Raw genomic sequence first — 15,183 nt, 5'->3', positions numbered from 1 at the left:
TAGAATTCATTTAACAATAATAGAAACTAATTTAGAAACCAAATAATTTTATAATTTTTAAAATGGTTTCTAATTTAGTCACTATAGCAACTAATTATTTTTAGTCTCTAAAATTGGTTTTTATTTCATGATTTTCTTGTAATGTTTATACCTTCAAAAATATTTTACTAGGTTGTGTATGAGTTCATGTTTTATGAGAAGAATAGCAAAAGGCTTAAAAAATAAAGTTATGCTTCTGCCAAGTGAAAAGTCTCCATCACAATATAAAAAAGTGTTAGAATTTTAGGAGAATATAAATAATTATGTTGGTTTTGATTCGTGAGGAACTTTATAAGGAGACTATGGTTGGAAATTTTGAAAGACAACTAGTACATGATTTAGTGTATAACATAGCACAATTGCAAAGAAGTTTATATTGATTATTGATTTTTATATATACACTTTAAGAGACCATGTTTAACCTTTTGTTTAGCCAAATATTCATTACAAGATGGCATTATTTTATGACAGTCCTCAATCTATGTCACTATTCCATGACACATAATTCTCAATCTAGGAAAAGTGATTTTACATGTTGGTCATCATCCATATTATACACATTGAAAATTTGATCTTTAACTTCTCATCTTAGGTATACATTAGGGTCATAGTCTCTATTAAAAGAAATTAACTTTAAATCAAAATTATAGGGTTTGAATGGTGGTATTTGTGTCAGTCCTCATAGTGTTGCATTCTCCCCTATTTCTTATCTTCATCTTAACTCCCACAGTACATGGTGTTTCTTGGGTCTCTCCTTGCCCTCCCATCTACGTCCATGTTCATGTCTTCCTTGGGAGTCCTCCAATCTCTGCAACCTCTCCATAATTTTTTTTTGCATATTTTCTTTTTTTTGCCAAGTCTCTTTTTGTTTCCTCAAGCTCCAACATGAAATTTTCCTTATTGGAAGATGGGGGACTTTAGGGAATCCTTGATAAGTGCCTTGACATGTTATAAAAAATAAAACAAAATTAAATTAATACAAGAAAATACAATCACTCCCTAAGTGTATCTCTTGGTTTATTTGGTGAAGATTGGATGGCTCTTAAACATTTAAATGTAGAAGAGAGGAGTTGTTTATGTTTTCAAAGATTTCTTCTTGAGAAATAAATTCAAATGAAAGAGACGCAACTCTTCTAATCACTTAAGAGGAATGATGATGAACATAATTTTATTCACACTTTAAAGTTTTAATCATAGATTTTTGGACTATAATAAAAAATAAATCCACTATTTTAATTAAGATTCATATAATTAGATTTATTTTGACCTTAATTGTTATTTATTATAATCTTCTGTTTTAGTCGTAGTAGACGGTCTAATATTTCTCAAAGCAAACAACCTGACTAGAAGGTCTGATTGTAGCATTGATGGTCTAAATGAAGCGTCTATGCGAGTGGGCCAAGTCACATGAAAGTCACAGTTGCTTCTTTGAATCAAAACAAAAAAATGAAATCTAAGTTAAAGAATTAGATAATTAAATCTGCAATATCTCATAAATAAAATTGGAAGCAAATATTCTACAATGATATTCTATCAAATTTATGAAATTAAAAATCCCCTCTTAAACGCACCAAAAATAGAGCAAATCTCCTTCTAAGATATTGTTCAAGTAAATCTTCTGCAAATATCTCTGGCAGCACCATTGAGTTTAATTATAATGAATGTGCAAATCTGAATCGAGTTTGGAAAAAAAATATTTGGAAGAGAAGCGAGAACGAGATCTAGAATAGATAGAAAAGGAAGATAACTATTTGATAATTCGAAAGAGAGAAAATAAACATTTGATAATTGTAAAACAATATCCTGAGGTGGATTCTAATTTGTGCAAAGAAAATAATATTATTAAAGTGACTTCTAAGGAAGAACATGGCATTGCATTTCAACATTTTTCATAGTCGAATAAAACTCTTAGACCTATTTTTTTTTTTTTTTGTATTTTCTTGTTTTTGCTTTTGCATGGAAGGCCAAAACCTTTTGGGTTGACTCCCTTGTGATTTTCCATTGAGTTATGAGGTTATGATCAATAGAAGTTTTGTTTTCAATTCTGTGTAGTAGTTTGTTTTAAACTTATAATCTTTTTGAAATTTGGTTTTTGTAAAAGGTTGTTCTTGAATGCATGATGAATGTTCAATTATTTTCTCTAATTTGTATTTCTTGGTTATGTCGCATTGTTTTAATTAATCTCTTAGAAACATGATTTAAGATAAAAGAGAAGCATCCCATAAGTAGACACATGGATACAAGTGAGGTATTAAATACATCAGTAGACACATACTTTGTTGATAAGATTTGGTTGAATTGGATTAACACATGTTTGATTCAATTTAACCCTGTGTGAGAATTGAAGGATGATAAACTTTAGATAACCTATAAAGAATTCATTGGTGGAAAAACTTGGGACTCACATATTTTTCATTCATCTTACAACATCTACTCTATTTTCTTGTTAAACAACCACAAACCCCCATTTTACTTTACTGTTATTACTAATTTTCATTGCTTGTAGATACGTTTTGAATACCGATTGCTTTGATTCACTATTGGATTTGTTGGAAGATGGTTTAGGGTCATCTGACCACAATTATACTATCATCTATCTTACATTAGACGGTCTATCACTATGTTAGACAATCTACACTAGAATAATTTAAATTTGACTGATAAACGACAACTATCAAATGGTCACTCCAAAGCCAAAGCTTAAAAAATTTAAAGACAAAGAAGAAACATTTAAAGAAAAAGCTAAACCAAAAATATAAAAGAATTGTAAAGACAAAACTTGAATGAAGACAATCAAACAAAGCACATTTAAAGACTCAAAGAAAACTTACTCATACTAGACATGAAGATTTCAAATAGAAGTTTAGTAGAGTAAAGAAGATAGAAAAACAATCCTCAAGGATAAGCCCAATTTGTCACACTTCAAGAACCAAACTAATTAAGATTTAAGTTTAGAAAGTTACTTAGACTTGTACTTTGATTTTCCTTTTTCACTTGTTCAATGTTCACATTCGAATTTTAGTAACACAGTTCACTTTCAAACTTAAAAAAATGATTTAATTAGGTTCAAAGAAGTATGAAAACTTGCATTCTATGTTTAGATTTTAAATAAATTCTTTACTAAAGTAAATTCAATTTAGACACTTTCACAATTAGCTCATCAAATGTGGGATGACTCTCCTCAAACTCAGCTCATGGGTCGAGGTTAACCCTTTCTTTGACTGAGTCTAACAAATGTTGTTCAAGTTCAATGTTATGACATTGTTGTTTAACGTTGTTTTCTTCATCTTTAGTACCATTTGGAAGTTCCAACACTTCAGTCTGAGTCAACCTATGAATCAATGGCACCTTTAAATAATATACAGTGACCTTTAAAATCTAAGCATAACATTCACATGCTTCCTTGAGATCGACCTTGATTTTGATGATAACTTTGTCCTTGCTAGGGAACTTCATCGCCATGTGTTGACTAGATACTACCACTCCAAGTTGGTTGAATGTTTGCCATCTAATAAGGGCATTGTTAAAAGTATTGGCCTCCATAAGAATGTATGTGATTTAATGCTCAAGGTTCAAAATTGATCCTTGGCATGTATTCGCAAAAACGTGTTTATGCATTCACACATCAACACCTTGCCTCTAAAACTGAGGCCCCGATGGTTTTTCTCCTAGCATTCTTAGTAGATTTTTATGTCACTAGGGGCTCCTACTAGGGTTGAGATTTGATGACCCATTCTATACATTGAGCTCTTCTTTGTTGGTCCTCCTTGAAACTCTATGTGTGTTGATCCCAAACAAGTGTAACACGATGATTATGTAGAGTTTGCAACTTGGTCTTGTGAGATTCTAAATTGATCTGGTGTTGGTTGCACATGAAATCCAGGTCTTTATCAAATTTTCATGTAATCCCTCTTGTAATTGATTCTAGATCTATTGATTCTCTTTTGCTTTTTGTTGTTGCCGGTTGGTCAATGGACACCAAGTATTCTTACAAAAAAGAATATTGCACGTTACAGGTGAAAAAAGTGGTGCCTCTATGGAATTGAGTTTATCTCTTCAAGATATGGAAGTCGAGTTGTTCTTTGAAGATCGGAGTTGTTCATAGGAGACTAAGGAAAAATCCACCTACAAAAGATTATGTATCGCTCAAATTAATAAGAATTTTAATTATCATCTATTTATATATTTTTGAGTCCTTAAATAAAAGTTTAATAATTAAAGGATATATTTAGTCACACGAAAACTCCAATAATATTTCATAATTTTAAGTAGTACTAGTTACATAATATTAACTATGACTAACTAACTATATATGATTATTAACTACTTATTCTGAATTATTCAAATATAAAAAAAATATTATCAATTATATTGAGTTATGATCATATTTCTAAGCTAGTTAAACGAGAATGGTACAATTATTAATATCTAATTTTTATAAAGAAAAATATGTATGAATTTTCCCATTCAATATGTTTTTCATTATAATCCTTCAAACCTTTAAACATCTCATTTACACAATAAAAAGAAGAAAATTGGCATTCCATGTTAAATTTGTATTTATAAGAAGAAAAAAAATTAAAATCTAAAAAAAATTTATCTATTTGTAATTTTTATATTTAAAAACTCAAATTAGGTATCACCTTAAACTTTGACATTAGGATGAGATACTAAAGTTCAACTATCATATGCTTGTGAACCAATCCACTAAAAAGAAAAAACCAAGTACAAAGGTATGGGGACCAAACCAAACTATACTTGATATTTATCTATTTTAGTGTATTTCATGATATTTGGTATATAAAATATCCCAATTTGAATTAAAATTTGATATTGGAGTGCATCATCATGATCTATATATTTTATTTGAAGACATTAATGAGAAAAAAAAAGTAAAAAATATTAGCATATTAGTAATATTTAATATAGTTAAGTGATGTGATATATGAATTTAGTTGTTGGAAGTTATAAATGGAAATGGAGGAAATAGACTTTAACAGCGCAAAGGGAAAATGGTAGTTGCTGCTGCTGAGTGGTTAACTCTGCAATCACCACTTTCAATTTGGAATACTTCATAACAACCGACAAAGGTACCAGTTTAACTTTTACTTTAATAGGTAATTTCAAAAAACAGAATTATTAATAATATTAAATTGGCATAATTACACATTAATTATCATCATTTGCATTTGTTTAATAATTTGTGTAAGAGCATATGCCAAAGGAACACATTTGTGACTCACTGAGAACTTTCCACCTGGTTGCACTTCAGGAGAAAAACTCACTCTTCTAATTGAAATTAAGAATAAATTATATTCATGTTTTCTTTTTTTCTAGAAATTCATAAAAAATATCTACTTGCTTTATTAACAAAATTACACTGTTATCTCTTCTAAATTATACCAGTCTTTTAAATATTTAAAATATTACATATGTCTCTATAAAAGTTTTTCATGAAAGTAAGAAAAACAAGAAAATCATGAAATAAAAACTAATTTTTAGTGACCCAAAATAATTAGTTGCTATAGTGACTAAATTAGAAATCATTTAAGAGATTACAAATTTTTTTATTTCTAAATTAGTTTCTATTATTGTTAAATAGTTTTTAAATTGATATTTAATTAGTCACCAATGTTTTTCTACCAAATTTAGAAATTAAATAATTAGATATCAATTTAAAAACTATTTAAGAATAAAATAAATTAATTTAGAAATTTTTTTTTTAGTTTCTAAAATAGTCTCTAAATCTAAAATTGGTTTTTATTTTTTTTTAGTGATGGACAAGCTCAAAAGTAAAATTAAGATACTTTCACTGTAATTTACTGAATCACAATATTTTTTTAAAAAGAAAAAAAAATGTTTTTAGGATTTAAATTTATTAAAAAAGGAAAAAAAAAACATTTATTCCACTATTGTTTAATAGTTTCATATAACAATTTAAATACACATTTTTTTAATGTATTTTTTAAGGATAAAATTATGGTGAAATTTTGAATTCAAGAACAGAAAATTTTACAAATATAATGATTCATCTGTTATCTCAATAAACTTAAATTCATAATATTAAATAAAGTAAAAAATTAAAGATGAATCACGGTTTCCTATATAGAAAAAGAAAATGAAAGAGTAATTTCCCTTCAAAATAGAAACTGTGTTAGACTCTTGAATTTCAAAACAAAGAATAATTGTCAATTCAATAGATTAAATGGGAAATCGGTCCAAAATTTAGTTTAAATTTTCTTAAAACTAATTTTTTATATATAGAATGAGATCAGGGGTTCAAAAATATATATTTTTCTATTATAGTTTATCGTTTTAAGAGATGTTTTATTAGTAATGAATTTTATTTGTTGTTGAATTTAAATAAATAAGTTATATTTTTTTAATTACTTACTTTTGTCAAGTGTTACGATTTATGAGGTTTTTAAATAAAATATAAATTTTACAAATGTATGTTTACAATTAAATTTAATATTGGTTAATATACTATGCTATAGTATGAAAAGACAAAGTAATAATACCTTATTAAAACCAGTTTAATTCTGATTAAATTTTAACCTGTGTATTCACCATTTTGATAAAAAAGCATGGAATTAAAAGAAAATGATTTTAAAGGAAAATATTCTCCTGAAAAGTTTTTGACCATATTCCGTGTACAGAAACCTTAAAATGGTATATACATTTAAAAAGAAACAGTTATAGGAGATTACCATAAAACCAAGAAGATTCTTGTTGAGATTTTTCTTAATTTCAAGACAGGGTAGTTTACTGGGTTGACCACAACACCTACTTTGGGTAATCAATATTTAGTAGTAAATTAAAAAGCCATTAAACCTCAATAACCACGAAGAAGTTGTGACATTTATGTTTTGGATAATCATAGGAAGCATTGATAGTAGGCATGATTGAAATCATTTGGGAAAATGATGTCGTTAGTTTTTGGTTGACTAGGGCATAGGGGGGGCATTTGCATGGATGAGTTGGGCACATGAGGATTTCTCTATGAGTCCCCAAAAGGGTTTAATTGGGAACATGTCACACTGGCATTGGCGTGAAGAGGAGAGAGAAATTTGGGAATGTCATGTATTAAAAACTAGAGAGGGTGGAAGCAAGCTGCATTATTGTATTGTTTTTTGCATTTGCATCAGCGATTAACTAATAATTAAAGTCAAAGCCTTTTTTTTCCTGTTTCTTTGGTGGAAAAAGTGAAGGACAAATAACAGAGGAGACAGAGAGAGAGAGGGAGAGAGAGAGAGAGAAAGAGAGAGATTTCACTAAAATACTAAATGATTTATGTTTTTGTTTTGCTGGCTTCAAATCCATCACTGTCCATTTTGTACAGGTTTCGTAACCTTGTTCTCATTTCCCCCTTTCTCTCTTGCCCTTTTGATTCTTGGTGAAAGAGAGGCCTTGAGAGCAAAGTTCCCGTTTTCAAAATTGAAGCTTTTGGGTCTCTGAGTTCTGATCTCTGCATAAGAGTCCTGTTATTTCATCTGGGTCCCGACATGGCTGTGGAAAATCAAAGGGATCATTTGGGGGATGAAGATGGGTGTGTTGACCGTTTTCCTGTGGGTATGCGTGTTCTTGCTGTGGATGACAACCCAACTTGTCTCAAAGTGTTGGAGAATCTGCTTCGCAAATGCCAGTATCAGGGTTCGTTGCTTTTAATCATTTTTGTTAAGCAAAAAATTGTGTGTCCTCTGCTTAGGCCCCTGTAGGCTTGCCTTGTAAAAATTGGCATTGCGTATGAATACAGTGTTTGGTGGTTTGTATGTATTTACCTTACCTTTTGGGTTTTTTTTTTTTTGCAAGATACACAAATTCTTACTTCTCAAAAAGTTGAAGGCTTTGGTTCAAATTGGAATATTTTCTTAATGAAGTTATTGGATTGTAACATTTAGAACTATTAGTGATCAATCTGTGTAGGCCTTGGTTATGGGGGAAATTGATCTGCTTTGATAGTTTACGATGTCTTTGACTTTGCCAAATCTCATATTTGATTTGTGGTTGTTGTTGCAGTTACTACAACTAATCAGGCAGTTGAGGCTCTGAAAATGTTGAGGGAGAACAGACATAAGTTTGACCTTGTTATCAGCGATGTGGATATGCCTGACATGGATGGATTTAAGCTTCTTGAGTTGGTGGGACTTGAAATGGACCTTCCTGTGATCAGTAAGTTTTCACTCCTTTTATCTTATCTTGCATTTGACATGAGCTTTTCCTAATCATATTATGAGAGTTTGGTGTATAATTGATGAAGGTTATCCCAATTACAACTCAACTTGTGTAAATAGTGTTTCTTTTTGTTTTCCCCAAAATTAGGGAGTTGATTTATCCTAAGGAAATAACTTTTATCATCCAAATCTATCGATAATGGGTTGAATGTATTCACTGACATAAGCTATTATTGTTTATGATGTTCCAGTGTTGTCAGCACACAGTGATACAAAGCTGGTGATGCAGGGTGTTACACATGGGGCTTGTGACTATTTACTGAAACCTGTTCGAATTGAAGAGCTGAAGAACATATGGCAACATGTAGTCCGAAGAAAGAATTTTGATGGCAGGGATCAGAGCAAGGCATCCAATGACGAAAAGGCTCTGAATATTGCTGGGGAAGGTAGCCCAAGCCTGAGATCAGAAAACAGTGGTGACCAGAATAGAAGGCTTGGTAAAAAAAGAAAGGACCAAAGTGAGGAAGAAGAAGATGATGGGGAAGGGAATGGAGATGATGATGACCCCTCAGCACAGAAGAAACCTCGTGTTGTTTGGTCTGTCGAGCTGCATAGAAAATTTGTTGCTGCTGTTAATCAACTCGGCCTAGAAAGTAAGTTAGTGAAAGCAAATAAACAACGTTCCCAATTTGTTTGACTTCGGTACATTGTAACTTCATATCACAAAATGAGTACTATGATCCCTAATGCCATGTTTATTCACCTTTTACTGCAGAGGCTGTTCCCAAGAAAATTCTTGACCTGATGAATGTTGAAGGGCTTACAAGGGAAAATGTGGCAAGCCATCTACAGGTATAAATTCTTGGTTTTGTAGTTACTATAATTGTTTGATTCAGTTGTTGACAGTTCAAGGGATGAAAATCTTCTAGATCAGATAATTCCTTAAATTTTTTGTGATGGAAGTATTATGAAAACAACGAATTAATAGCAATGCCAACTATGAAAGTGTTAAGACTTTTACTTCTTAAGTAGCATGTGGATGGCACCTATGTGTGTTTGGCTTACTTGACAAGTTCTGTGCCATATTTATCTTGCTGTTCTTTTTGTATTGCAGAAGTATAGACTCTATCTGAAAAAGGCAAACCATCAGGCTAACATGGTTGCTGCATTGGGTGGTAGTGATTCTTACCTACGAATGGGTTCAATAGATGGATTTGGAGATTTTTGCACTGCTTCTGGTTCTGGAAGAATCTCAAACACTACATTACCATCATATGCATCTTCTGGAATTTTCAGTAGGCTGAATTCCCCAGCTGGCTTGAACATGCGAGGAATTAGTTCTTCGGCACTTATCCGTCCTGTTCAGACTCAAAGCATCAACAGCTCCTTAAACACACTTGGAAACATTCAGCCATCCATTTTTTCTGCAAATCAGAACTCAAGTTTGTTGCAGGGCATTCCAACATCAATTGAGCTTAACCAATCTAAGCAAAACAACTGTTCAACTGGTTTATCGCAGCGAAGTCAAGTTGATTCAAGTGGATTTGCAGTTGCCTCTGGCTTCCCAGACAGTAGGGCTGCAGTTAATGGTCCAAACAATTCTATATCATGTGGTTCAAATAATCATATAATTTTACAAGGAAATCCACAGCAAACACATAGCCCAGGAGCATTTAGAAATCAGTCTTCTGTTAGAGCAGCTTCCTTGAGTGCAGAATCTTTTGGCATATGTGGTTCTTCCAATATGTTGGATTATAATCGGTGTAATGAAGACTGGCAGAATGCAGCACAGTTGTCCAAATTTCCGGCCAATTCCTTGCCATTGTGTGAGGCTTTCAGCAATGACCAACTGCCTCCCCCTGGCATCAATGTTTCCAACTCAGGTACTCATATTGGGAACAGTCCGGTTGGTTTTTCTCCCAGAATGGCAATGACTGTTCCTTTGGAAGATATACAGCCTTTAAGCTATACACCACAACAAAGGTGGGAAGAACATAAATTGGATTATGACCAAAACATGAGTCGTCCCTTCAATCCTGTAAATTCATATGCTTCTTCTAGTGCAGCAACAAGTTCTATGGGGCGTGGCTTAAATCAAAATAATACAATTTGTAGCAATAGAATTGATGCATCTTTGGTTGGCCCATGCACTGAAGTTGATAAATTCTCTTCTGACATTCCACTGAAGTCGAATGAAGCCTACATTTTGGAGCAACTAAAGTCCCAAGAAGGATTTATGCATAATACTTTTGGTACCTTGGATGACATAATGGGTGCAATGGTCAAAAGGGTATGATTAAATAGCCTACTCTTGTTTGTTCCATTCTTTAAAGGAAAGCTCATGTTTCTTCCCCGTCTTTCAAATGATTTTCCTGTTGCATTTGATCCTAAAAGATCGGTTTTTAGATAATCATAATAAAAGCACAATTTTACTATTTTCACAAACCAGGAACTAAGAGATCGTCCCTTTCATTCTGGCATGGCAGCAAGATAGTATTATTCGAGTCTTTATTTCTTGCTTTTCCCGGGCTCTGACTGTTTCTTGTTGATGTTTGTGTAGCTGTAGTTTTGTCAACTTGATCTAGATAATCATCAACTTTAACTTTATTAGTTAAATCCACATTTCAGAAATAAATAAAAAATTCAATATAACTAGTAAATGTTTGTTACCTTTCAGTTTGTCACCTTGATCTAGATATATATGAAGTTTAGATAGACTGTGTACGAAAAATATGTTTGTTAGCTGCAGTTTATCACTTTGCCTAGTTTTTATTTCATCTGGTCTGGCGATGCCATTTGGTAGTTACTATCAACACATCAGGTGATTTTTCATATGCAATGGAAAATATGAAGGTTTATGCAGTTTATATGTGTAGTAAACAAGATTTTAGGTTGAGCCTTCTGTCACTCGTTACATATTTCTGATCTAGTTCGTTTTAGAAAAAAATAAATTTTATGTTTTTAACTGTGCAACTTTTTTCTGTACTTTTGCTGTTTTGGAATGAATTAGCAAATGCAAATCTTGTTGAAAATCCAGCATCAATATTTTTAGTATATAAGTAGGTCCAAACATCATCTTTTCAACCGGTTTTATAAGATTGAATTAGGCTTAATGTACACTTTTTAATAAATCTTGTTATGCCAACACAAACTAATGCCAATTCAGTTAACAGTACATGAGAAATTAAGTGATTGATTATTATATAAAATGTTACCAAATGTAGTCACATAATCTGCAGTTATAGATGCCGTGTGATTTGAAAAAGGGTCATTTACATTCCTCTCCTCAAACTTTGTCTAAACCTTGACATGTTATGGAGAACTTTATTGTCTTCTTACAATCCTCTCAAACTTTGCTGCATCATACAATCATCCATTCATTTGTTGAGGTTGAGGTAGGTTCTAAGTACATATTTAAGCAGTTACATCCTTTGGTTTCTTTAAGAATTGATCTCCCTAAGAATTTATATAATTTATATCATGTTAATGCAAGAGTACTATGATGCAGGAACAAAATGAGTTGACATTGTTGGATGGAGAAATTGGATTTGATGCCTCCTACCCTGTTGGATCATGCAACTGATTTCTTATTCAGGATCATTTATCTGTCTCTGGAGCTGATTGATTGTGTAGTTTCTTTGATGTACTTATTTTTATGTTCTGCCACTAAATTTATCTTTGTGGTCAACATTGTTTCTTTACTTGAGGACATGTGTGGCCATCTTCTTCTATCTTGTTTTCAATCTTGTAGTCCATACAAATTTTCTGTATTGGTTTAGATAAAATAATTGTAATATGAATGTGTTTCTTGGTGCTCTCCCACTTTTGTTTGTATAACTTTTAATATACACGTTATTTTGAAGATGCTTTGATATAAAAGTGTGTGAATACTGAAAGTGGAAAGAAAATATTGACACTGCTGACAATTTCAATTGCATGAAAATGTGATTAAACATTAGTGTTTTTTTTGGACTTTTAAGGTAAAGCTATTTTTGTGGTGCATTTATCAATAGTCATTTATTAATTAATGAGAAGTTTTAAACTTTTTTAAGAAAATATTTACTTATTGTAGATTTTTTAGACATTTCAAATTAAAAAAGACTAATTTTTTTTGTCGGTGTATTTTTTACAGTTTTGAATTTAGTTTTGGTACACATACTATTCATTTTTTTATCAACGATTTTGACAATAGTCCTTTGTGTGATCTTATTTATTATATTTAGTTTGTTTGTTCTTTTTTTTTTAATTGGTTATAATAAGGGTGTTAGATTTTTTTGGGAAGGGATCACAAATAAATTCATATTCGTAACTATTATCTAAATCTTTATGGATGTTGATGAAAAATATTTAAAATTAAATAAGTATGAATTCATATTCTGTTATCTAAATCTTTAAAGAAAAATATCATTTTTAAAGAAAAAAAAAAAAAAGATAAGACACACCTCTTGCATATTTGGATTCATTCAAAAAAATATTTTTTTAAACATAAATTTTATTATATTTTTCAATTAAGTGGATAACGTGATTTGTTTATTGTTTTTACATGTTAAAAAATGTGAAATTTTATAGATATAAAATAACATTATTTTTTATTATTTTTATTGAAAATGTCTTAAATAATAAAGTTGCTATATTAATAACAGTTTTTTATTATCCAACACATTTATAATAAAATAATAAAATTCATTTATTATATTATTTAATCATAACATTAATTATATTAATCACAAAATCTTATATTTATTAACATGAAGATAACAATCATAAGTTAACGAAAAATTTAGAAACAGAAATCAGAAAAATAAAAGTTTTAAATACTCAATAAAAATAATAATATAAATTGAATTAAAAATAACCAAATTTACGCTTAAAATTTTATTTATGAAAGAAGTATTTCGAATTTCCTTTTTTATTTTATTTTCATCATGGTTTTGGAATAAACTATAAAAGTAAAAGCTTGTTTTTAGTATTAATTTTTTCGAATTTCCTTTTTTATTTTATTTTCATCATGGTTTTGGAATAAACTATAAAAGTAAAAGCTTGTTTTTAGTATTAATTTTAATTTTAGCTTAATTTAATTTTATGATTTTCCACTTTTTTCTTTAGTGCACGATTTAAGAGGATTTGTTATATAAAAAAATATTTACATAATTGTCATATCTAACATTATGCACGTTAGATAAATGTTATAATATAATAATGTTAAAGAAAACATATAAAATTAACTGAGAAAAATAATATCTATAAAGATGTTCGTTTTTATACCTAATATTTTCAACTTTATTATATTTTTATTCACATAATTTTTATAAATGATTTTTTTTATCATAGTTATACTTACTTTTTAAAATTTTCTATTAAATAATTAAAATTAATAAAGTTATAATGAATTCCTGCATATAAAAAAAGATAGTATCGTGCGCACCGAGTGCCAATTATAGTTATTTGGGACAAATACATTGTGTTAGGATGTTTCTTGTCATAAAAATAAATTCTCTAAAAATATTTCTTTCATGAATAAAAAAAAACATTATAGTGTTTAAATTAATTCTCATTAATGTTATTATTAAATGTCTAAGGTATATTAAACACAAACTTTAAAGACTTGCTTATTTGGCCAAATTTATTGCAATTTATTTTCAATTTATTACTTTACATGATATGATAATAATTTACATTAATTATAATAAAAAATAACTACAAATACATGTGTGCATATGTGGGCAAAATATTGCTAAATTTTGAGGAACAAAAAATGAAATTTTTTTCATTTTGTAGCGTGTCTTTAGCTCCAAGCATCCACTTGAAATGGATGGATTGGTCTAAAGCAATTTCTTGTTCCTTAAGCTTTATCTCTTGCCCTTCAAGCTATTACAATTGGTTAAGTTTGGCATTTTCCAAACAATCCAAATGTTGTATAAAAACTATATGATTTGAAAAAATTAAGAAGGTCTCTTTACAGCTACAAATATTTTTGTTTAGTATAATATAAGTTGCAAATATTATATAAATTTAATTATAGGAGATTTTTTAGAATTATTAAAAGTTCTCATAATTTTTTTATTAGAATAAAGATTAGGAATGATAAACTAGGATGAATTCGGTGACCTTGATAATCCATCATTTATTTTGGATGGGTCAATTTTTGTTGGTTTCATCCGTTTAATTCATCAACTCACGAGACAAAACGAACTAATTTTTCCTTTATTATTTCTAAATCTTTTAAAGAAAAATATCATATTTTTATAATTAAAATGATAATAAAAAATACACTAAAAAATAATATTAAATCCAATCAACTTTACAAAATTAATTTATAAAGATAATACTTTTACCAGTTATATAGTATAAGTTTATTATATCTCTAGTCGTTTCCAAAATATTATAAATTTAATAAATTAATAATTATTATTCATAAAAAAAAGTTTTGATTTATTTAATTCAAAATTAAAAATAACCATATGAGAATTGAGGAAACTGTAATAAAACAAAAATAAAGTAAAAATTAATAGCCCATTGGGTTTCATGGTAACTTCTACTTCAATGTAAAGTAACATTCTAATCTTTTATTATAAGAATAAAACCCTAATTTCATAATAAGCTTGATAAAATATTTTTTTCAAAAAAATATGAAAATATTTGTATTATTTTTTTTTACTTAGAAGAACTAATCACATAGAAACACACTCTTGATCCCTTTTTAGAATTAAAATACAAAAGGAAACAATTAAAGAATTTATAATTAATAAAGAGAACAAATAATGAAAAGAGAAAAGAAAGGGTTTTAGAATACTAGAAAGTTCTATCTTAGATGGAGTAGGTGGTCCAAACACATCCACAACTTTCTTAGCCAAATGTTTTGATATTCTAAAAGATTCTGGTCTACATGAGAACAAAATATCTACTTTAGGTGTTGAGAAATCATTATTTGATAAACTATATTCTTATAAATAAATTTCATCAAAACTAT

The 15,183-nt window shown here is 29.4% G+C and overlaps 1 protein-coding gene across 1 annotated transcript; it reads left to right on the top strand.

The window, feature by feature from the left end:
• Nucleotides 1–6,809: 6,809 nt before the first annotated feature.
• Nucleotides 6,810–12,035, top strand: LOC137820788 (two-component response regulator ARR12). The gene is made up of 6 exons (XM_068625032.1): nucleotides 6,810–7,692; nucleotides 8,059–8,211; nucleotides 8,465–8,866; nucleotides 8,989–9,065; nucleotides 9,328–10,503; nucleotides 11,722–12,035. Exons 1-6 carry the CDS (start codon nucleotides 7,545–7,547, stop codon nucleotides 11,794–11,796), a joined length of 2,031 nt encoding a protein of 676 aa, XP_068481133.1. The 5' UTR covers nucleotides 6,810–7,544; the 3' UTR covers nucleotides 11,797–12,035.
• Nucleotides 12,036–15,183: the final 3,148 nt, after the last annotated feature.

This window comes from Phaseolus vulgaris, chromosome 9 (assembly GCF_051622355.1).
Source record: "Phaseolus vulgaris cultivar YP4 chromosome 9, ASM5162235v1, whole genome shotgun sequence".
NCBI classification, from domain to species: Eukaryota; Viridiplantae; Streptophyta; class Magnoliopsida; order Fabales; family Fabaceae; genus Phaseolus; species Phaseolus vulgaris.
Note: the sequence above shows the minus strand (reverse complement) of the source record. Positions and strands in the feature narration are given on the sequence as shown.

Coding starts and splice junctions, on each gene's coding strand:
- LOC137820788 (XM_068625032.1), top strand. CDS start 7,545: ATGGCTGTGGAAAATCAAAGGGATCATTTGGGGGATGAAGATGGGTGT. Junction 8,212..8,464: donor AATGGACCTTCCTGTGATCA/GTAAGTTTTCAC, acceptor ATGATGTTCCAG/TGTTGTCAGCACACAGTGAT. Junction 9,066..9,327: donor ATGTGGCAAGCCATCTACAG/GTATAAATTCTT, acceptor TTTGTATTGCAG/AAGTATAGACTCTATCTGAA.